The sequence below is a fragment of the Pseudopodoces humilis genome, chromosome 3 (genome assembly GCF_049639895.1).
Source record: "Pseudopodoces humilis isolate 2021_Gansu_Grassland_sample_001 chromosome 3, ASM4963989v1, whole genome shotgun sequence".
Classification (NCBI taxonomy): Eukaryota; Metazoa; Chordata; class Aves; order Passeriformes; family Paridae; genus Pseudopodoces; species Pseudopodoces humilis.
The window spans coordinates 49,952,185-49,977,374 of NC_142202.1; the positions used below are offsets into that span (position 1 = coordinate 49,952,185).

The 25,190-nt window shown below is 38.6% G+C and overlaps 1 protein-coding gene across 3 annotated transcripts in view; it reads left to right on the plus strand.

The window, feature by feature from the left end:
* The window catches only part of PDE7B (phosphodiesterase 7B), a 175,225-nt gene that overhangs the window by 120,962 nt on the left and 29,073 nt on the right, over positions 1-25,190 (plus strand). For all 3 annotated transcript variants that reach the window (XM_014263431.2, XM_005518485.3, XM_014263432.2), the window contains 3 exons: positions 9,581-9,664; positions 22,594-22,745; positions 23,998-24,061. In XM_014263431.2, the coding sequence (XP_014118906.2) occupies positions 9,581-9,664; positions 22,594-22,745; positions 23,998-24,061 (300 nt within the window). The remainder of the gene's footprint in view (positions 1-9,580; positions 9,665-22,593; positions 22,746-23,997; positions 24,062-25,190) is intronic.

Genomic DNA, 25,190 nt, shown 5'->3' on the forward strand with positions numbered 1-25,190 from the left:
GCAGCTGTGCAATTTCAGCACAAAATCAGTGGGGAGCAAATTCAGAGGGTCTTGTGCTTCTCCTGCTTCGCTGCACAGCTGCCGTTCTGTGAAAACTGTTGATAGACTTGAGATTTTGGCTAATGTTAGGTGTTCCAAAAGTAGTCAGTGGCAATTGCTGTATTACTAGTTATGGTTTTAAACATGTGTCTTTTGTAGTTTAATGGGAAAGAGAGGGTGGAGAAATCTTGTGGGCAAAGCTGTGGAAATAGAGGGAAATGTTCTTAAGTGTCACATTAAAGAGTTGAAAGCAAATTTTGATTTAATAGCACAAATAAACCCCTCTGCATTCATTTGCTATTGTGTTGTCTAACTTAACTGATGGTTGTAAAAAAAGCAGAGATAATTAGTGTTTGAACTGTGGTAATGTAGAAGCCAGGACCAGAACTGCAGGTAGAAAACACTGTTGAACCACTGAGGCCCTGCATTAGAGAACTCACTGTCTACTCAGAACAAACAAAACACAGGAGTGGAAAACTGAGGCATGGAAAGAAAACAGTTTGTTCCATAAGAAACCAGGAAATGAGCTCAGGGCTTATGATTATTATCCTGCATGTTATTTCCAAGCATCCCCTCTCTTTCTCAAAAACAAAAAATGTTGATTATAGAACATTAAATAAAAAAATAATAATTATAAAAAAAGTTCCATTTGTTCTATTCCACTTTGGAATGAGCAACATTTTTTCATTAATATTTATGTCATTATCCCAATTGTTATTTTACATAAATTAAGTATATATAGTATATCAAATTTTAAGGAATGGCTATGCTAGATTTACATGGATTGTAATATCAGTTGTTTTCTGCTTGCCAACGTAACAGTGCCATAGCAGAAAATGAGAATGATACCTTGTGGCTCAGTCAGTGCAACCCATTATGTGTGTATATTTACATATAAGTTCTTTAAGAATTTGTGGAACAAACAATAAAAAGTTAATTTAAGATATCCCTTAAAAAATATTATTGGTGGGTGAGAAATGAGAATGCATAACAGTAAGGCAGACTTGGATGGATAAATGCTTGACAGCTCAGCTTTCTGCAGAAAAATAATGTTTTTCAACTGCAAAACCCTCACAGGTGGATTCAAGGAGTCCAGTTGTGTTCTCACAGTAGAAGCATTTAAAGCATTGACACTGTTCAAATCAGAAATCCGTATAATAAAATCAGATGTAGATGTTTGAAAGAATTCAGTTTGAAGTTACAATACATAGGTAAATACAAAAGGGTCTTTGAAAGAGTATCTGTATCTAGAATGTTATTACAGTTAAGAAAATGTAATTTATATTTGTGATAATTTAGGGTTTTGATGTGTTCATGAGAGAAAAAAAAATCCTTATCTTCAGGGAATGACAGCATGAGTAGCTTCACCTATTGCACTGTCCATAGAGATTTGAATTCTATACCTCTTTTTGGCATTGGTCTTAGAAAAAAACACATCTTTTGTGCATTTTTTTTATACAAAATGAAAGCCTTAGAATTGGGAGTGTACATGTATTAGAAGTTTGTTATTAAATACATGTTTATTTCAGTAGCTGAGAGTCTGGCTGAAGACTAGAATAAAAAACTTAAAAATTGAATAAGTAATAATGTTCTTATATTTATGCTGTAATTTATTTGGGAGAGGTATGGGAGTAGCATGACAGTAGGATATTATGTTCAAAGTTGCCATGGTAATGCAACCTACTACCTGTTGCTAAGACTATGCTGAAGCTGTTATTACTTTTATTACAGCTCTTAACATTGCTGGATGTATCCTTTAGTTTTTAAGGTGTTTGTGACAATCCAGTTTCATTTTTAGAAAAACCAGTAAGTTTTGCCACTTGCCAGCAGGGCTCTATAGTAACAGCAATGATAGCAATGCAAGAACCTGATTCTGCTGACATGGCTCCTGTCCTCTAATGCAGAGAGATTTACAAGTTTTCAAACCATTTAGGAAGACAAGATTATCAAGACAGTTCAGTGCCCTATCTATATTAATACCCACTTTTCCTGTAAAGCCAGTGATCAATATCTGGAGACAGAAATGTCCCACCGATAACACCATATGAAACTCAAGACACAAACAGCTGGTTCCTAGCTTTACAACTTGGAATGGTTATATTCACTTTACTAAGAGGATCCTGTCTGCTTCAGAATGTCCCAAGACCTCTGTTACTGTGCCTGCTGGGCAGCAGCAGTATGGTAAGCCTGAAGTCAGCCAGAGTGCTTCCACTGGGGATGGCAGCAGTGAGACTTTCAATATACCAGCACTCATATGCAACTGTTCTCAGGCTTTCCTTTTCCTCTCATACTAGTGACTTCAGCCCCTCTAGATAGTAGATGGTTTGCTCTTTACAATACAGTGCAAGGAAAATATTTACCAAAGTAAAGTGTCTAAATCATGCCTTTCAAGTATGCAGGTGTGGTGATAGATGACTGCTGCCTTCTGCACTTAAAATGCTGTATTTGTACAGGTCTCCGTTCTTTCTTGTTGCATTCTTTTTTTCCAAGACCTGTCTCTTGGTTTTAGTTCAGCAACTCCCTATCCTTTCCTGCTAGATAACACTTGTCTATCTCTTAATCTGCATGTGAAAGCCATTGGCTGAATTTTGCAAAATTTGTACTGGCAAGCTCCTTCCTATATCTGAATCTTTCATGTTTTCAAAAGGAAAAGTTACTAATTAAGCAGGCTGTGCAAGTTGCCTGTTCTTATGCTCCCTTTTTGTCTTTTTGTCCTGTGGTTTAGCACTGTATGTAAACTTTTATATAAACTTTAGTATTTTATCTAGCAAATACTGAAAGTAAAGCAGATACTATGCAGTAGAAGCAAAGAGATAAATTACTGTGTTTTATCCAGAACAGTACTCCAGTGGCTATTGCATAACAGGTGCTGTTTTTTGTTGAACTGAGCTGTGGGATAATATTACACTGTATGAGTGTACACAGTACATCAGTGTTTTGAGGCTGTGTCTACATTGGTGTGAACTAAAGGCGTATATATCTATTCTGTTTGTTACCAAATAGTCACAGGGATAATCACAGTGAAAGGCATACTCACAGCTAAGGGGTTTGGTGTGGTCTCAGTTTTCTGAATATAATCCTCCTGGGTGAGGTCTTGGATTCTTCTCTTCCCATGCTCTGCTTATAATCATGGCACTGAATTTAGGAAAAGAAGGGTCTTAAACTCCATCTGCATCAAAGTCAGAAGCATGGGTCTTTGAAAATCTCTTTAGCATTAGTCACTGGGCGGAGGCACCTACTTCTCTCCACTCATTTAGACCTAGGAGTGTGTGAAATACATTTGACCTTGAGGCAATAATTCGTAGCCCATTATCAAGCTCAAACACAAGTGAAAGAATTGCCAGTGCAATATAACACATGGACGTTTTGGAAACCTACCTTTGTTAGCTCATGCAGTGGAGAGTCGATGCCTGTCCAGTCGACTGGCCATTTTTCAGTCAGATGTTAGTGTTTCAGGCTCTGCATTTGCTCATGCAAAAGCAAACAGATCTGTGAAGAGGGAAATGTGGGTGCTGCTTCAGTATCTGAGTTTCTGATGACTGCTCTTTTCTGGTTCTCAGTGGCAGTTTTCTCATACTCTTGGTTTTCACTTGTCTGCAAGAACTTTTTCCAAAGTCTGCATGTTGTAAGAGCTTTGCCTCAAGATGCGTCAGTTCAGTCTTTTCACCAGAGTCAATCGTGTCATATGATATGGTTAAAGAGAGGATTTCTAGGGTGTCTGTAAAATACTCATTTAACTTGTTCATTTGTCAGAATGGACAATACCCTATTAAAGTTATGCTTGTGGATCCTAGGATCTTCCTCTGTATCCAGGTAAGCCATTCCAGGAGAATTCCAGGATTGAAAAGGGTTTTATGGGCGGATTGTCGACTTCTCTTTCTTGCATTTTACTGATTGGCACAAGGAACAGTGATAGTACTGTTTGGGAGGTTAAGATACAACTGCAGTGTGGATTTTGGTCAGTAAAGGAGGGCAGAATTAGAGCTGGCAGGTACACTAAAGCAGTCCTAGTAATTCTTGTTGAACATAAGAACCACCATTCACTTCAAAATACTAAGAAAACAGAGGATGTGTGAAACGTCTCATCTGCAGTTGGAAAAGGAATTTTTAATAGCTGAACTTCAAGTAATTGACTAGTAATAAATAAATAAAAATAATTAATTCCCTGGGTAGGACCACTACAAGGGAAATTAATTGATTTTCAATGTAAAAAACATTTACGAAACTGAATTACAGTTTCTACATCATCATTTTATCCGCTTTTTGTGAAAAGGGAGTAACAGCAATGATTTCCTTTGCAGAGCATTTTGGAACAAAACTGCAGAATACACTGGATGAAGTCAATACTTATGAGCTCATTAGGACTACTAGCAGGAATAGTAGAACCATGCAGCATACATCATGGAAAACCTTACATTTTGGAATGTTTACATGCTTAAAAATTGAATGCTTACAAATGGATGAAGTGAGGTGGCTGCTCCAGTTTCTCCTGCTGTAAAGGGAAATCGTCCTGATCCTGTAACCCTTAAATCAGTCTCTCTGTGTCTGTTCAGAGGAAATGGTTTTGTTCAGAAGATCTGATACACATGAGAAATCTTTATAAAATGCCTTCTACAAACAAGAATTTACAGTAACACTTACAGCACTCATGCACCAGAATGAAAATAATCCAAAACAGCATGAATCACCATGAACAAGCGTCCAGTCTCTTAAAATAAAAATATAATTCCATCTATTCTGGTACTCACTTTTAACGTAATTTTTCATTTGAGTTTGCTACAGAGCCACACTTCTCCCTTTTAAAAAGCTTTCCACTAATCACAATCACCAGATTGATGCTTAAAACATCACCAAGTCCTTTTCCTTCATGTCAGAAATTGCAGGTTTTTTTGTAACCGAAATAGTGGAGGAGCCATGGGTTCCATAGAGTCCGCAAGAGGCCTTACTACTGCTGCATGGTTTTCCATGAAAAGTTATCAGCCACTGCAGTATGTGCCCTGAACAGCCAACTTAAGAAATACTGGAATGAAGATTGTAAGAAAACTTGACTGGAATAAATACTTGTAACCTCTTGTGAATTTGCTGTGGTATTCCCGATTTACCACATGGAGCTGTGTACTAAACAGAATCAATAATTTGGTGGTTCATCCTAACTTCTGCTGGATTAAGCTACTCTGTTGTTTTGTCACAGCTATGACCCTATTTTCTCTCCTAATTTGTTGTGCTTGCTCAGTGAAATTGAATCGCATGCTGTTTCAGGCAAGGCTTGGAGAAGTTGTTTTCCTCAGTGCAGATGGCTCTTTCCTCCAGATGTGGAAGGCAGTTAAGAGCTGCCTCATTTTTTTCTTAACCCTTCTGAACCATCTGGAAGTGCCCTTGATGCTATGGCTGCAGTAGTGCTGTGGATCTTACCCTATAGCTGATTTTCTTGTGCCTGTGATCTGTCATGCATGCCAGTCACAGCTCTGGCCCCTTATATAGGTTGCTTTGGTTTATTTGGTTTGTGTTCTTGTCTGTTTTATCAAGGACAAAAGTAAAATTCAGGAGCTCAGCAGCCCCTGGGAGATGTCCCTGCTGGAAGCTCTTGGGGCGGCTTGGCGCCAGTGAGGGTGCAGCCCCTGGTGTTTGCAGCTGCAGATGTTCTAGCCTTGCATCTTCAGCCCAAAGCAGTCAAGGAGATCCTGTACCCTGACCATTTCCCTTCACCCTGCTTGTTTCATTTGGGAACACAATGAGCTGTCAAAATTTCCTGTCTTGTTACCACAGAATTCCTTCCTTTTGCTCTAAAAAGGATTATTTATCTAAAACTGCTAATTGTATAAATTGTCAGAACAACTGCTTAAGTTGATTTTTAAGGTGGAGACAAAGAGATGTGAAAGTCTGGTGGACTGATTAAAGTCAGCCAAAGCAGAAAAATTAACACTGAGTGTGTTGCCATGGATGGCCCTTGCCTCTTGGAAACTAAAACTCATGTGGTAAGTTGTATATCTGGTGCAATCCCTGTTCTTAGTCTTTCTGTTGAGTGTACTTAGAAGTAATTAAAAGTAATAGGGAAGTATATAAATATTTTCCAAATACAAGAGCCAAGAAAAAATGGAGGAAGGGAGGTGTGGTCGTTTCAGCCCACCACCACTTCCTAACTAATCTTTCTCTAATGATGTAGAGAGAGACTAGGTGGCACCTGGTGAAGTATTTTGAAATAGTAGATTCATGAGGTAGAGCTACTTGATAACATCTTTGACTCATCAGAAACTTGCCTTCCCTCAGGATAAAGTTAATAATCATATAAATATATAAAGATTTTAGTGGCTTTTCCTAAGTCAACAGGGATGCAGATTTATTCTGCATACAGATTCCTGTAGTGCTAGAGACAACCCAAAATTATGCTGTCTGTAAAAAATGTCAAATTACACAAATAGCCAGTTGGAATCACCACTAATTTGTCATGACTTCAGTTCCTGGCTTTGCTAGTTCAGTAAAACCCATTTACATTTCTTACTAATTGCATCAATAGCTCCCTTGCTTTCCCTCTCTTTGCTAAAATTGCTTTCAGTAGTGTACATAAGCATCTCATTTGGCTCGTCTGTAGTTCTATATGAGACAGCAGCACCATGGAAAGAAGCTGGGCTACCAGGAACATCCAGGTTACCAGGCCACAGAGCAGTTGGGACAGAAAAGGTGACAGCAGCAGTGAACTTAATTTAAAATAGCTGTGGCTGTTAATACCTGGTATCCCCCAGCATTGTGTTATCATCAAGTATCAGTAGTGCTCTTCTATGTCAAGATCATCAGTGAAACTCTTTTAGGACCATTCCCAGCATGAATTTTCTAAATACCATGGAGATCATGGAGTAATTGTTCCCAAGTAAACGTTTCCTTTCAGTGCACCGTGTTATCTTCTTATTTTTAGTCTTCAGTTCTTGTACTCATCTCTTCACTTCTCTAGTATGTTTAACAAGGTCCATACGGTTGAATTGCACTACAGTATTGCTTTCATTTCCTTTTGTCTAAGAGTTAGCCATTTTATTTGAGGTAATTAAGTATCTTGCATGGTCTACTTTTGGTAAGCCCACCTTGTGTTTTCTTTGGTGTTACACTTGTCTACTTACCTTTACTGTTCTCTTCCTCAAAATTTGGGGTCACACTACTGAGATCAGAGTTAAGCAATCTTTTTGAAAGATGACTGTATATGATTTTCTTTCTCTCTAGTACTATGGTACTTTCTCTGATTTGATTTGATTTGATAGATGTATTATTTCATGCCTAGAAAGAATATCAGTCTTGCTATCATGTGCTTTGCGTGTTTTTGAAGATTTTCGGAGTCTGAATTGATACATATATTTTTATGTTTTTTAATGTCTCTGCTGATACATTCACAAATGACATGTTTATCAGTGTGTAATGCAGGGGATTACTTGCAGATTCCTGTTAATTCATTGGTGCCTGCAGAAAAACAAAAAGCGTCGGTCAAGGCATGCTCTGAATTCACACCCGTTCTTAATTTGCTGCTGCCTGTATTAGTAGCAGGCTCAAGCCTGCCTGATTTTTTTGAGTTTATATAATGTGCACCGTATGCTTGCCATTCGTACTCTTTCTGCACACGTGAGCCAATCTGATGGGCTTACCTGTGGCAGGGAGCAGTGCTTTTAAGTCTGGGTGCTGCTTCATGGGCTCTGGCTTGTGGGTGCTGATGAATCTTGCGTCGGTGTTTTAAAAACTCTCCAGCTATTTGCTCCACCCTTCTACTCTTCAGCGCAAGGATGGCGGGGGGATGGGCTCATATGCCTTCATTGCCACAATTACATTGCAGCTAATCTTAAACTGCTTTAAGATTAATAATTCCATGGCATTAATAAGCCTTTGAAGTGGAACAGCTGAAGAGCAGGTAGAGGTTTGTACCTTCTGCCCCTGCTGTCAGGAGGGGTAAGTGGGGTCAACAACAGCTTGAGTTGTTTTGGACTTGTTCCTCACAGTGGTTGGCAAGCAGGAGATGAGAACAGGGAACAAGTGTTCTGTCTCTGGGAACAAAAAAGCAAAGTGAAAGTAAGGGTGAGAGAACCTAGATTTAGATTTATAATCAAAAGTGACTGTGTTTGAAATAGTCTTAATTTGCATGCACTCTCTTACGATGTCTTTCATATCTCTAAGGACCCCTAGAGGGCACGGAAGTTTTTCTCCACCTCAAGTATTTAACTTAATAATTCTACTCGGCTTTCTTTCCTTAAACATAATTGTAAGCACATTTTAAGCGAGCATTAGATAGAAAAAAAATAACAGCATTTAACTAGGTCCTTCTTTGATGGTACAAGGTGTTTTGTTTTTAAACACAAGCAGTAGAAGCTAGCACTAGCAGCCAAATTCTTAAATTATTGTTGTTTAGATTAGTCAGATGCTATATTTGTATCCCGGAGGAAATGCAATTCAAACTAACTAAAAATTCATACTCTATTGCAAACTTTGAGAGGACTACAGTGTGAGCTGTGTAAGGATGTGCAGTGGGTATGCTTTCAGCACTGTGGTCTCTGTTTCTGTAGAAGAGGAATTAGTATGGTGAAGAACTAGTGTCCTCTAACTTAGAACCTCACAGTCTCCTAACTTCATCTTACTTAAGAACTTCTAATATTTTGGTCTTGTTAATTGCCTGTAAAGAAACAATTACATTGCACTACAAGATACTTAAAATTATGGAAACATTAAAATGACATCTGCTTTCCTACTACATCCTGTCTACTTGGATAGAGGTTTTGTAACTCCTGCTCATGCTGAGGAGCATTTTTCTCCGTAAATTAGTTTTGCCTATTTCATCAATATTGCTTGGTAAGTTAGGAGCTAGTCAGTGTGCATTGCACAACAATACTAATTCTTAGTACTGTGTTGGCACTTCATGATCTTTAAATATGCACACTAACACTCCAGAGTACTACTTATCTGAGAACATCAGGTTTTCACTTACATAAAACAGCTGCAGTGTTTGAGGAGAAAGTTTGCTTTTTCCAGAGTGCTCAAAGAGCAGAAAGTAAAACAAAAACAAACAAACAAACAAACCACTCATCCAAGAGCAAAAACATCTTCATACTTTTTTGGAGGGATTTTTTTCATCAACTAATGATTTTGAGACCAGTCCCACAACTTTGGAGGTCAGTTGGATTGGGGGGAAAGTCCAGTGTTGGAACCGCTGTATGTGAAGCCATGACACTCAGTGTCCTACCTGTTCTTGGCTGAGAAAAAAACCCAGATGTCTGCACTTTTTGTGAAGCAGTGAGTCTTCTTGCTGGGCAAGAAGTTGTTCAGTAGGATAATGTTGTGGTTTAATCCCAGCCAGCAATGAAGGGTTTTTTGTGTCTTTGTTCTGATAAGAGGATCAGCTGTACTGCTTTACCCAATTACTCAGGGATGTCATGGGAGATGATTTTTTGGACCTTAGTTTTCCCACTGGAGATGTGTAATGTCGTCACTTTGTATTAAAAAATAGATCTAGATCAAAACAGCAGAGAAAGGCAGCTGCCCCTTCTAATGTCTCTGGGGCTTTTGTGTTTTGCAGGAGATGCACGGGTGAGAGGTCAGACAGGGGTTGTCTCCGAGCGCCGTGGCTCCTACCCATTTATAGACTTCCGTCTTCTTAACAGTAAGTACAACCCTTCTTTCAGATCTGTATGTAAATAAAAATAAATAAAAGTCTCTATTGAAAGTATATGAACCAAACTTTCTCATCTCATACGAATCTGTAGCTCAGCTGTCTTCACACGTTCAGCATTAATTCCATTATTTCCACTCAGTGTCTGGCTGTGAAATATTTTGATTGTGTGAACAGTCCATAATGCTCGATCTGTCAAATGTAAATACAGTAGGGCCATGGGGTGTGCTAGGGAAGGACCAGGGGCAGTTCTGAATTAAAAAGATAAACCTCTGTGTCCTTCAGCCTCTTAGACAACAGTTGGAACAGATTTATGTGAAGCTGTTATCCGGTCATATAGAATTGGCACAGAAGGGGAGCATGTGACAGCACTGACCAGTGGTTTACAATAACATTAATTTTTCCAACAATTAGAACCCAATCCAAAGCCCCATGGAGTCTTCTCATTGACGTCAGTGGATTTTGGGTCAGGCCAGCAGTGAACATCTGTTAAAAATAATCTTAACCTCATTTTGATTGAAGTTATTTTGCCAGTGTTGTAAATAAATGATAGCAAATATAAAAGGAAAAAAATAAATTGAGATCCTGTTGGGTTTTTTTTCACCTGATGGACTCTCTATACTGATGCAAACCCATTTGCGAGTGTGTAAAAAAGAAAATAAAAAGAACAGTGGCCACTTAGTCTTGGGCCCTGTATCACTCAGCCTGGTTGCTGTGTTAACCTCAGTGTTCAGACACAGGCAGATCTCGATGTGTCCTTGTGTACTGCACAAGCAACCTTTGAAAAAATTGTTACTTGCTGTCTTCATCAAAACAGACTGGAACTCCAGCAGTTTCAGTGCTGACCCTGTTAACGCTTCTAGCAATTGTGCTTTTCATCAAAGAGCAAGTGTCAAAGTTTGAATTCTCCTTTTTGTCCCTACTTTTCTGGGTGCCTGGGGAAGGGAGGGGAGGGAAGGGAGTAGGGAGGAAGCAAAGCAGGAAGGCTGGCTGGGAGTCAGGAGTAAAGAGGAGCTGGGGAGAGGAGGGCTTGGGATCTGATGGGCTGCATTCACCCACGCTGGCAGAGTTACTGCTACCCAGCAACGTGCTGCCATCAGTCTTGCTGATTAAAGGTGTCTTCTGGGTTGTAAGTCCATCAGAGAGCTCGCTATGGCTGAGGTAGAAAGTATAATGGGTAAGATGGGTCCATCAGTTTTCCCAGGGCAGAGGGTATAACTTACTGGTTGAGCAGAGTTTTGAGGACAATTTTCTTCTGACTTGCCAATGAAGAAAAATCAGGTGTAGACTAGCTGGAAATAGTATTGATCATGCATGCCCTTATAAAGACTGAGAGAAAATAAAGCACTTTTCATTCATGAAGTGGATATATATTAATCAAATGTGACTAAATGAATTATTTTTTATTTTGAATGCATACATGTTACAATTCCATTCTTGTGTTCTTCCTTCCCCATAGGTAAAGAAACTGAAAACTTCCCAGTTTCTTTACCCATGGAGAAGGAAGAACACAAGAACGGTTTCAGGTTTTTTTCCGGTGATGAGGCTTTCTCTTTCAGCCCCTGTAGACGAGTCCTGCCATCCTGCAGATCCTGCCAGTTTCTGGGAAATTCTGGTGCTGTCTGTGGGCTGTGTAGGGAGACATCCATGGCAAGGGATACTCTGGTGAATACTCAGCCTTCGATGATGCCGGGAGCAGGGCACTCCACACAGCCCCTCTAAACGTAACTGCTGAACGTAGAAAGTGGTGCCTCCTTGTGTGTGCACCTCTGGTGCAGCAGGGTGGGACACCTGGACTTCTGTGCTCCCGTGTTTTTGGTCATAGAGACCTCCAGCTTACTCTTTTTAGTGCTTTTCCATAATCTGAAATAAGTCAGTATGGCTGATCATGATCTCTGTAAGGGAAAGCAGTGATCCCCATTTTGGACTTCCCATGGTTTTAAAGCTTTTAGCTATTTACCATTTTCTGTCTAAGGAGTACTGTTACCTTAATTTTTCAGTGCAAAATGAAGTGAGATTTCTAGATACTTGACTACTGGTTTCTTAGCTGGCTAGTGCACTGGGCTGGTTCATTTGGTGACCCACAGGTAAATGAAGATGCTCAGTTTCAGAGCATGCAGATATGTTTTGCCAGGAAATAAACAGGCTTTTGTAATATTTGTTCATCTACATCTGTCTGTTAAATCCATTTCTGCCATGCAGAAGTAGCAAAAAACATAAGCACATAAGCAACAAAAAAACCATAGTACTGCACAGTCTATCAAAAAGAAATATATATAAATGTCACTACTGCACACTTTTTTGGAAAGTACCCAACTGATACTTGCAGTAAAATTTTGTCAGCATGTTGCATTTGTTTGGGGGCAGTAACTAGCAGGCAGCAACTGTATGCTGAAAGATGTTAGAGCGAGGGAGGGAAGAGGGAGAGGAAATTTTTCAGTAAATATCCTCAGAGGTCATAAACAAATGTAGCATAAACATCGCTCCAGCTTCTCACTAACAAACTGAGCTTAAATAGTGATTGTTCCATCTCACATCTGAAATACTGTTCCAAATAACAGTACCAGCCTTGTTTTAAAGGAAGGGAAAACACTGAAGCTCATTCTTGAACAGAGTTGACATCCATTATGTTAATTCACATGTAAAAAAAAAAACAAAACAAAGGGCATTGATATTTAATGCTAGACTAAAGGTTACTTACATGTAACTTTTTTTTTAGTGTACTTGCAGATTCAGTCAGTTTAGTGGATTTTTCTCCACTTTCTCTGTTAAGAGTTAACACTGACTAGACCGTATCTTTTGTTTTTTCTGGAGTCCTATAGTAAAGACGCTGTGTAACTTAAGACACCATGAAGTCTTTTTGGATAGGAAAACTTCCTGCACTCTGAAAATGGGATCTTCTCTAGCCCTAATCAAAGCCAACTGGATTAATGTTTGCTTCTTGCTGTTTGAGTCTGTGATGCCATCTACACATTCCTCCAGTGACCCTCTGCAGTATATAGAAAGTGAGTGTTACTTCACCTTGTCTTTGCCAGGCTGCTGGGACCATGAGGATTTTTCAGAATCCTGTCTGGGGGAGATGCAGGCCTTTAGTGTCTTCCTGTCTTTTCTCTGACTAGTTGCAAGTTTTCCTAGGCATAGTTGCCCTGGTGGGTTTGGGGACTCTTAAGATAACTCTGGAATAGCAGATTGAGTGTTAGATACCCCTGTGTCGCAGGGAACTCTTTGGTTCTGTTTTCTGAGGAGTGAATATTTGCCCCAGACTCAGAGTTAGTCCTGCAGCTGGTGGAGACTGTGACCTCCCAGATGCTGCTCTGTGATGATGGCAGCGGGTCAGAAGCTTGAGGGGAAGCCATGCAGCAGCTCGTCCCCTGCAGGGAAGTTGTGGCAGCTGCTGCTTGTTGTCAGTCTGGTGTGGAGCCCCACTGGAGGCAAGTCCACCAGCCCTCCTTCTGTCCTGGTAGGGCAGCCAGACCACTTGCTCCCAATGGCCCCTGACATCCCCCAGAATAAAATAAGCCCCTCGTGACAGACTCGAGGCTCCACGTTCACTAGGAGGCTTAATGAACCAGTATCAGGCCTCACAAACTCCTAAAATAAGAGATACAAATTTTGCACAGCCCTATAGGTTTATAGGAAAATAGGGTGAGAGTTTTCTCTTCAGTTAATTCCAAACAAAACCTCGTAAGTTTTAGGAAATTTTGCCTCTCAATTGGGTAGCTCAAGGTTGAAACTGAACCTGGTGCAGGTTGAAATTGATGTTAGCAGCTCATTGACACTTAAGCATTTCAGTGAATTAAATGAACCTTACTGTGTTCACAGGACAGAAAAGGAGTTTAACTGAATATTTTCAGGGTAATAATTTAGAATTTGAAGCCCTTCTGCAGTGAAAATTATTTCAGTTTTCCTTTTAGCAGTGTATAGTTTGGATTTGAGGAATAAAGGAGCATAGCTATGGTAAGCAATAATTTAATTCTCTGATTCATAAAGTTGCTCAGTGAGTCATTGAAGCAGATCCCACCAGTGACTAATATACATTGATTTAAATGGATTTCGTTATCTCATTATGAGTTTTTTTTGGTGACTGTGACGGTACACTCCTTCATTGCCTTAACTAAAAGTTTGAGGGAATTCCTTGTGTTAAATCTGGACTTGTAGGTAAACATGCTGCAGTAAGCAAGAAGACCTCACCCTACTGCAATTATGTTAGATACTTTGTTTTATTGCCAGGTTCAATCAAGCAGAGTAACAAAATAACATAGTTTGCAGCTGAGATAAGTAACTTCTCATTTACAAGTAGGCTTGTCAAGCAAGTCAGAAGACAACGAGGTTCTTAAGACTTAAATTCTCCAGTTCCCATCTTGTTTATGCTAAGCTTTTATTTGGATTACATTTTGGCTTGCAAATGACAAAATTATTGGCCTTTAATTGACTATATTTAATTCACTTCTTCAGTATTCACTTCAATATTTTTATAGATGATCTGCAAACTGAAGGCTCTGTATCCAAGTGGTGTTACCCAGAGATAGCTGTTTTATTACACCTTGCACAACAGGAATACAGAGTGGGATCTGAGAATATGTAAAATGTTAAAACATGTCTGTAGACATTCCACAGCTATGTCTCTGTATTACTTAGGATCTTGATACTGTCATGCAGGTAGAAGTTGAGTCCAAAAGAACCCCACCTGATTTAAGCTTAGCTTGGCAAATTAATTTATTACAGATTATATACTTTTAACTCCAGATGGTGATAAATGGTAATATTAGGTAACATTCCATCTCTGTCCTTGATTTGCTGTCCGATCTGACTCAAGCAAATTGCTCTGGTTTTCAATTCGTTTGCAAATAAAGTGAATTCATTACATACTTTGCAGGCATGTGATGAATTAGGTATTGGAGAAATGAAACATATTGTCAGGATTAATAAGGAAAGATATGAAGTCATGAAAATGTCTCCATCTCAAAGAAGCAAAGTCTGTGGACATTTGAATCTGTGGTTTCTGCCTGTCTACAGAAGGGTCTGTTGCAAAATTTACATTCATTTTTGGGTTTGAATTTTGAACACTCCAGGGCTTTCAGGTAGGGCCAGTCTCCAGGGAAAATAAAACTTAACCGCAGCCACCAACCCAAAACTGAACCATCAAGTAACCCGAACCCAATTGAGTGAGGTTAAAAAGAGTTTGGTTAAGTGCCTTGTTTTGTTGCCTTTGGCTAGAAAAAGAAGTGGGAGTGAGTGATGCCTTTTTAGATATTTCTGACCTAGGTTAAATTAGGACACTAAAAGTCTTGTGAGGAAGTTTCAAGGGCTGATTGGATTACTCAGATCCTAGCCCAGCCTGTGGAGAAGAGTCCAAAGTTCCAGATGGTTTTTAAATTAGAAAAGGAGAGATCTTACAAGATCTGCATTATTTCTACATAATACCTCCCCAAGTTCCTCATGGATAAGCCCGTCCAAAAGATACTCATCAACATCCCTAAGACACATAGGCTTCTTAATCTGGTTAGCTTGTTTGAATGGGACAAACATTTCCAGGACTGGTCAGCCTTGCTATGGGTTACCTATACAAGGAAGAGAAATTGGAATCCTCTTAATATTTCAGCAGAGAGATTGTTCTCTATTTCAGTAACTCTGTACTATATTAAAAAATTCTTCCTGTCATTGGAAGTCAATCTGGTTCACCCTTTTCATCAAATAATAGCAAGGGTTTGGTTTTTTTTTGGAGGAAGAGTTTGCATTTTTGTATTTTTCTAAGTGTTGTTATATACAAAATATGATAACAGAGTTTGTTTGAAAAGTATCATCTACTTCCTGTCATTCATGCTCCTTGTTTAGCTTTAATGCCATATTTGCAGACAAATGAAAGCCAGAATGTAAAACTGATAGATGCACATGCCCTTATATGCTAACAAAATGCATCATTTTGGGTTATGAATGCTTCAGGAGGACTCAAAAAAAACCAAAAGCTAGCAAAACAAGCAAAAAACCTACACGTACTTCACACACAAAGTCTTAGTGAACACTGACCTAATTACACAGATCTATTTTTTTTAGTACAGACTTGGGTTTCAGCTAACTGAAGATGTCCCTTTAAAAGTTGCCAAATGGTGCATGACCCATTCTGCCACCCCACCTTCTTTTCCTTGATTAGAAAAGGGAAAGGATGTACTGAAGATAACACTAAGGATACTTTCCAAATGACCAGAGGAAAAGAAGGAACAAGGAGAAGGGATCATTAAAATGATAAATGAAAGTTGGTTTGCTGTTATTACAGTTTATGTTGTTTTTTTTCTCAAGGGGAGTGAAGGAGGAGTGGATGCACTGTTTCCTGTTGGAGAAACTGTAATCAGCTGTAGAACATTCACAGTTTTAGGAAGAAAAGGTCCTGACTGCCGTACAAAGATTGAAGTGGCAAAGCAAAGATTCATAATGAAATGATAATGAGATTGTGACAAAACAGAAAATAACATGCCATTTCCTAAGAACTTGGAGGCTTACTAAAAAGATGCCAAAATGTTTGTTTGCATAAAGATGAGTGATAGTCCAAATAAAGGCTTCAAATTGTGATAAGAAACACATCTAAATCCATCTTAAATTTGGATTTAATCTAGTCTTCTTCCTTATTATGGCTAATATTCTGTTATAATAGTCTGTTATTTAAGTGGCCTTTGAAACCCTAATTTCTCCAGAACTTGTTGTAATAGGATTATTCAGTATATAAATGGGATTATCAGAATAATTCTTAAATTCTGTATTCTCTTTCAAACATTATCAAAAAGAATGTATTTTGGGGAGGAAACTGCATGACTAGTGTTCTTCAAGATGCCAGTAATTGTGCAAGAACTTCATGAATTGGAAATTCAGATGTTACAAGCCACCACCACTTCAAGTGATGTTCAAAGAAGAGGAAACTCCAAAGCTAGGTCATTTAGAAAGGTGATTTCTCAGAACCTCTCACACTAGCCAGAGAAGCATGAGTACCTCCTCTGGAAACAGAGCTTTGTATTGGTTTTGTGCACTTGTGCACATGGTTGGAGAGCAAAATTTTTACTCAAAAGCAGAAAATTTTTAAGTTTTTCACTATACTTGTAATTTTGTGCTTTTCTCTGATCTGTTCAGGGTCCCTCTCTCTTTCTCACTTCTGCCTAATTGAAAAAAGTTTACCCCTCTAAAGAGAAATAATGCAGTTGCAACCTATATTAACAATGGCAGCTAACAGAGAGCACTTGATCTCTAAAAACGGGTTTTATCAGAAGTCAAGGAAGAAAAAATATTTTTGTTATACCTTAGAGAACTGAGTAAAAACAAAGTGTTTATAGCACAACTTTTTTGGATTCCATATAGTCTGAGGAGGTCTCATGAGGATTTCTGCATTTACAAGGTTTCAGTACAGCACTTTGCTTATCTGAAGATACGATGTAGTGCAAGGTCTTCATCTCAGTCTTCTTAGTTGAGGTGACCAGTGTATATTCAGATGATAAAATTGACACAATCTTACTAACTTTGAATTAATCCTGTTTGTTGGTTTCTTACACCAGCCAGTTAGTTTCTCACACAGATGATTGAGAGGTAGAACTGGGGTATTTATTCATCTGAGCTTCTTGGTCCTTCTGTGCTAGACTGAAAGTTTTAGGTGGCAGTCCTTCCACATGGGCTTCTGGTGGTTTGTGCATTTTCTCAGGCTTTTCTTCAAAACTTTGGTGCTTTTCTTTCTGAAGGCTATTTGGACTGCAAGGTGAAACGTATCCAGAAGGCCTAGACCGTGCAGGGAGAAGAGGTTTTCTGTCCTTCTAATTGAGAAGTGCTGTCTCCAAAATTCAAATTTAAAATACTAAGTTTGTCATTAATTTTTAGATCAGCTGTGTTAGTTCAACTACTCGTACTAATGCTGCTGTTGTGTTTTGGACACTGTGAGAAGTCTGCAATGTAAGAAGATACTAGGAAGGCATAGCAGGTTTTTTTCTGTCATCAGTGCTCTCCTGTGCAAGAAAAATTCAGCAACCAAGCATGCAATGAATATGCCAAGTAAGACTTCAGTAAAGGTAATCTAAATGCATGGCATAATTTTACGTGCAAAAAAAAAAAAAAAGGACAAATGCCAGTTATTCCTCTTAAGTCAATTACATACCTCTGAGGCTCACAAAGAAGTTTTCAGCTCGTTAGCTGTCAAGCCAGGAACCAGTGCAGAAAATTGCAGGACCAGAGACAAATTGTTTCCCAGAGTCCTCATTGTTTGCAGACTGTCCAGACATTAAATTGCCGGACTCACCCTCTCACCTTATCTTCCAGATATCCCAGCACTTTCCCACCAATCCTGCCTGGCTTGTCAGGCATACAGTGGCTGTATATGAAATGCCTTTGCATTCTTGGAAGAGGGGAAAGGATATTATAAATTGTATGAGTCAAAGGTAGCTGCTTGAGGACCTGATTTATTCTGCATCCTTTAGGAAAGAAAAGGAAAAAAAAAACATTTCCCTTTTCTGAATCAGTTTACTTTTGAAAATTAATAAACCCTCTTTATCCACTCATGCTGCTGGGTGACCTGTTTTTATTGTACACTGAGGTGCAATAAAATAACAAAAGGCTTTCTGTGAAGAAAAACTCAGAGGCTTTATTTGAATGCATAACAGTTTGTTTACTTTGAAAGAACAGTAACAATGTAATGAATGTCTGGTGCAGAGTTAAGTACATCCTTGTCCAAATTTGATTTATGTGATCATTTCTGGATGTTAACTCAACCATTGTTAGCATAACCTCCATCATTTTTATATTCATGCTGCCTGTGGGCACGTGCTAGCACAGCAGCGTGAAAGAAATGTCAAAGAAAACTGGTAGCAGTCTCCAGTGCAAGAAAACTCCCTGAAATAACAGAGGTTGGTGTGTAGTGAGCCATAGATCAATTTAAGGCGAGAATATCAGTGTAACTGGAGGAGCAGTGTTGGGAGAAAGAAGGCAGCCATTGATTTCTGCAGCTTATTAACCTCTTGAGGGCCATGTGCAGTAACGCAGACATCATCCATGGTCTGCTGGTGCGTGTGTGCGTGATGTGGCTATCAAATTACCTGAAGAAAAACGCAGCCAGTTTGGTTGCCTGCTGAAATACAGGAGATACACTGCGAGCTCAGGCTGCCTGAGCTTTTGAAGGCGGAGGTTGAGCTTTGCGAGGAATGCTTGTACGAACACTTCTGTAAACATGTGTGTAATTCATACAAGCTGTCTGTGTGATTCATGCAATAACTTTGTTCAGTGTACAAAGGAGGGTTTCTGCAACCCCTGTGCAAGGTAGTAACTCTGTAGCGTAAGAATGGGCATCTTTTAAGAGACTGAGTTTTTTTAGGTGAGCAAAACATTCAGAAGTTGCCACAATGACTAAAGTTATACACAGTTCTCAAGGGAAGTTTTATGGGTATAAACAAAAGACATTCTAGTCTTTCACGTTCATTTCAAAATTGCACATAATTGCTAAATCCTTCCCATGTGAGCTTTGCAGATCATGGTCTTTAACCAGATGCTATAGCATATGTTTTAGTACACATAGTTCCACAGCTGAAGTTCAGGGATAACTGCAGTAATACTTTTGATTCATTTACTTTGTAATTCAGTTTCACCTGAAGGTGCTGTGTGATGTATATCATGTATCGTCATCAAAATTTTTTATTTATGATTTAAATTGAAATTTAAAGTTGCTAATAAAGAAGTAGTATGTTCAGCATTTTACTCTAAGTCATTCACATAAACCCTTAATTCCATCTTAAAACTGCCTCTTGATTTTGTGTCAGCTCAAAATGTGTTCCCATATGCTGGGAATGGCTCTTTGCTTCTGGGAGATTCAGATGAAACTGCTGAGCTGAGGGCAGAATTTAAGTGTTCACTTTTGGCTGCATCGCCTTTTGCTCTTCTGTTCTAATTAACCTTTTTCTCTCAACTTCATATAGTTGTGCTTTTCTTTTTTTGTTTGACACTGATCTTGGAAGAGGAGAGAGAAAATGCTGGGGAGATTATACTTGTTTGGGTTGTGTTGTGCGCAGAGAAGGGCAGCGTCTTAGTCCAATCTTACGCAACACACTGTCATAATAAAGTACATTATTGTGGATGTCACAGTAATCTGAGATGGGTCATAGAAATAAGCTGATAAGTCCTGTGATTCAAAGGCAGATCACTTATTACTGAAAGGACCCAAAGGATGGGATTTTAGCATGATACTCTTTTAAGTCAATATCCAGAGTTTGCATGTGGATTGCCTGCAGTGCTGGATTCAGACTGTTCTGTCAAGAGCCCAGTTTTGAAAATACATTTGTTACAATTCTTATCAGTATTATTATCTTCTTCCCTTATGAATGAAAACACAGAACAACAGATTATGTTTTTTTTATAATATATTAGAATATAATATTATTATTATTATAATTATTACAATATTATAATATAATATATTAGTGCTCACCTGAAGTGTCAAGTCAGGTTTCAGGGGCACTGTCTGCTGATGGCTAAATTTGAATTGAGACTCAAGACAGGCATACAATGGGCAGCAATTTTGATGGTTCAATTCAGAAAATGTTTCATAATAAGAAGTTAATTGTTTCCATCTGATGTGTTTGTGCTTTGGCAAGTGTTATTTATGCTACTGAAATGATCTGGTAATCCAAAGGATAAAATAGCCACTTCTTCATAATCCACTGTACAGCTGCTTGTTGGGACTCAGGCCAAACCTTCACCTTCAGATCATCCACAGCAACTCTACGTGTGAGTTCTAAAGACAGTTTTAGAGAGTGTAGGTGGTGATTTCAGTCATCAGTCTTTAACTGAAAAATCAGATATTAACTTAGATAAAAATGAGCGACTCCTAATTTTTAATGTAAAAAAGCAAAGTTTTTTTACTTCAAAATTTTAACTTGTTACCTGAAAGTAGTGACAGTTTGTGGGCTAAGATGGAAATAGGAAACTTGGAAAGTCAAGAATCAGCTAACACAAGTTTAAAAGGTGAATTTATTTTAAGAGTGTTTTGTTATCCAGGAATTAAACTGAATGCCAGCCATTTCATGGCAGCCCTGTATAAATGAAAAGAAATAAGAAAACATGTCTGCTGGTTTCTCCACGTGTCACTGCCACTGGGTAACTGTTCGCACCTACATTATTCACTCCTTCAACAGGCCATGAAATTGTTCCAGCTTTTAAAATGTGTGAGGAAATCAAGGCAGGTGCTGGCACATCATAAATGAAAACCTGACCTTCAGGCTGGTAAAGTAGTGGTGTTGTTACTGTTTGCCTTCTGGAAACCACATGGCTTGTCAAGTTCCAGTGAAGTTATCTTGTGCTTTTATATTATTAAAACTCAATGACGTCTTTGGACTGCACATGAGAACCATGAGGCTTCCAGCTTACTGGTGTTGGAAGTTATACTGATGCTCAGTAGAAAGGATGGCGCTTTTTGATGTTGTTACTGACTTTGTGCCGCTCAGTAGCTGTTGGATTACTTAATAAGGAAGAAACTTGCTACAGAGAGTGATTGCACGTCTGCTGTTAGAGAAACCAAATCCTGAATCATCCATGATCCAAAAAAGCCTTTAGCGACCTCGCTGAAAATCCTCTCAGAATAATACCACCCATAGAAACAACAAAGTGATATTTTAATTTCACAGTAGAACAGACATTCGGTGTTTTTTCATAAAAAGAGATGGAAAAATAGAAAATAGAGAGTCAGCTTCAGTGTGTGGATATTTTTTGTGAGTTCTTGTTTAAACTGAAATCCAGTGAATTGCTATGGAGCATCTTATCTCAAGAAATCATTACTGTTCTCTCAAAGGACTGTTTAATCTTCAGTTTCATACAAGGTTTGTCTTACTAATAAAACCATGTTGAATCTTGCTACTTGCAACCAACTATCCAGTTTCTGTCCTCCCTTTTTTCAAAACTTAAACCAAACTGCAAAATGAAAACACCACAACTGAGTGTGAGGTTCTGTTAAAAGTTCAGATAAAGTTACCTAAACCATTATGAGTTTTAGAAAGCCTCCATATTTTCCTTACTAACAATAAGGTAATTTAATTACTCTAATTAATGATTTAATCACTGTATAAAAACTGCCTTGGCTTTTGTGTCACATTTAGTCCTATATAAAAAACTCCTACGACAGCATTAGGGAATTAGAATTATCCTGGTGCAGGGTGGAAAAAACATTCAGTTGTATAACCAGAAATGCCTGTATTATCTGAATATTCCTGCTCTCCTCATTGCAGAGCTAAAATATTTTCTTCATTTATCATTTGCTTTAACACGTAGAAATGACGGCAGACAATGCAATAGGATTATTAACCTGTTCTTATTTCTTGCTCTATTTAATTTTCCAAAAGAGGGTCACACGTTTGTGTTTTCAAACTGTATTTTGAGTTCTCTTTCGGTGTCACTTTTCTGATTTTATACCCAAGATCACCTTGTACTTCTAGTGCTGTGCAATTTTAATATATTCCAATGACACTCCTGTGAGGGAGCCAAGGTAGTGTTATTTTCAGGTGTATAGTTAGGGAACAGTGGCAGAGAGGGTAAGAGCAGTTTTCCTGTACCTAACTCTGCCTAGTCATTTAGGATCCCTCTAATACCTACAATTAGGTGATCTATCACCCCCTTCCCCCCAGTGACTGAGCTGTGTCACACTGAAGGCTGCAGCAGGCAGTGCACTGAACTCAGATCTTCCAAAATCTACAATAGTATTCTCTTTCCTGGAACATATTTCCTTTCTAAAATAAACAGATATATTATGCTGAAGTGGTTTGAATACTGCTCCTTCATGTGGCTTGGCAAGAAGCATGAACTTCATGGTTTTTGTATTACTATTTTAAAGTGTTTGATATTTCTGTTATTAAACCGATAATGGCATCCATCATCTCAGGTTTTGTGGTTTCTGTACTGATTGATTTTCACAGATTCTCCACTCTCAGGGGAAATTGGCACCAAGAAAAAAGTGAAAAGACTGTTAAGTTTCCAGAGATATTTCCATGCATCCCGGTTACTGCGTGGAGTTGTACCGCAAGCCTCTCTGTACCTACTGGATGAGGACTACCTTGGGCAAGCAAGGGTAAGACAGGTCTCCAGATCTCCATTTCTTCTAATAATACTACAGAGAGTGTCAGTTCTGTTTTAGTCTTCAGATAAATTCATGGCTGATCTTTCTTAAATGACCCACGTTACATGCCTACCTCACAACAAACAGATTGTCCATTCCTCATTTGTGGTTACAGCCTTGAAGGCTTAGGTCTCAAAGCAACAGAAAATGTTGCTAAATCTGTTCACCATTTTCAGATTCCAACTGAAATTATTATATGGATTTATTAAAGAATTAAGGGCTTCAGGTTAAGTGGCTGATTTAAGTGCAGCCTTGACACACAGCATTTAGTTCATCCACTTGAAAAAAGACAGGTGTGTCTCATCTGATATGGAACAGCTATTAGGCAACCCACAATAGCTCTCCATAGTGGCAGAGGCTAGGAAACATGGAACATTGACTGCAGACTTCACAGTGATCAAAATATAATTATCTTATTTTCCAGCTCTTACACTTACTTTGGTATTTTCTAGCAAAATTTGCAGAATTTATGGCATTGGGATTATATGCCCTGGCGGTTTTTATTCTCTGCTAGAGGAGATTATATGCCAGGGGTTAGAAATTAATTAAGAATCCAGAACTGTTTGAATGTTGACTAGAGATGGGAATGTGAATGTGTATTTCATTCACACATACATCACTGTAGGTCATAGAGGTAGTCCAGCATCATTCTCCTGACTCAGCTGATGTAGCTGTGAAAACACTACCACATTTGCTGGTAATGATGGATTCTTCTGCATGTCTGACTGGGTTTAATAGTAGCACAGGAGTTACAAACAGTAGTTTATGAAAGCTATTCTTGTGTACCGCTTTGTGTACCGCTACTCACCATGAGAGCTAAGATTTTAAAACACTGTATTAAAAACCTAAGAGAATTTACGCTGACAATTTGGGGACATGAAGAAACAATGAAACATTTGTGGAGTAAAAGGGAATATTTTAATAATTTGTTTTATATTATTCCTTGTTTTGAGTTCCATTTAGAAGGTATTTTTAGTGTTATGTTCTAAACCTTCCCAGTTAAAAGTGCAAGTGATATTTTATGCAGTAGAGCTACATGAGCCTGATTTCTGATATTTCAAATACAGCCTCTAAAGGTTTCTTGAAAAAAACATTAAAGCTGCAGTAACCAATCCTGTGACTGATTGATGTGGAATAATAATAAAAATCTGCTATGTGGTGTGACATACCAGTCACTGGCCTTTTCACATTTGGTTTTTTCCAGCACATGCTATCCAAAGTGGGAATGTGGGATTTTGACATTTTCTTGTTTGATCGCTTGACAAATGGTAAGTAAATTTTTAAGTCTTTATTTTACTATCTCTCATATATGACTCTTCAAAAATCCCTAATTAATTTTTTGCTAAATGTTTCCAGTTCAGATTACTGAAGAGAAATTGGGCACGTTAACCTCTGTTAAAAGCACATCCTGGAGCTTTTTCAGACTTTTCCTGAGCTATAGAGTATGTTTAAAGTGAGCTTTTGTATTAATCTAATCTCCTATATTTGTTGTTGTCACCTTTTCAAGAAGGTGTTTCTGTTTCATTTACCTGTGAAACTCTCAAGCTGCTTTAAATATACCTGTTAGATACATTGGTCAATAAACCCATATCTCCATAATCAGTCAATTTCTATCAATACTAAAGACATTTGAGTGAAGATACCTCTGCTTCTGTTTAGCAGCAAAAAATTAGGAAATTTATTAAGAGAGTAAAAATCCATGAAATGTTTTCTCTAAATATGTGCCTGTAAAGCCATCCCCCTTCCCCACAAATGTCCAGGCATACTTCTTGATCAGGTAACTGCTGAAGAGTGTAAGGATCACACCTTCCCCCTTTCCGTGCTGCTCAGGGAACTGAGATCCCTCATTCCTCACCCCCAGCCCAATTAGGTTTGACTGGGGCAAAAGATGTAGAAAAAAGTTGGTTTAGAGGGTCATTCAGCTGAGTGACTGGCAGTGAAGAGTGAAAAGGATTGCAAATTGCCTGGGAAGCAAAAGCATAGTTCTAAATTATCGTTCAGTGCCTCCGCTCAGTAGTCACGACCAAGTAAGTTTCCATGTGTTCTTCATACAAATATTTATTTTCCTTCCTGAGTTACATTAAATAAGAAAAGACTCCCTTCAAACTTTGTTTATGTGCAGTATGGGTTGGTTGGTTGGTTTGGGTTTTTTTTTTCTAACTTTTATGGAAATAGTGCCGCTGAATTAAGCAGTGCCAACTTTTTAAAATACTGTGTTTATGTATAGCTGATCATGTAATACGAGTAAGGCTCAATTTTGCCAGTGTTCCCAGTATTGGATTTACAGTAAGGCCAGTGCAACATTACAGTGGGACTTGAGACTGTAAATGCTGCAACTCATTTTTCCTGTCTGTGTCATTGTTAAGAGATGCAGTTGTAGCTGAGCTAGGTTAGATG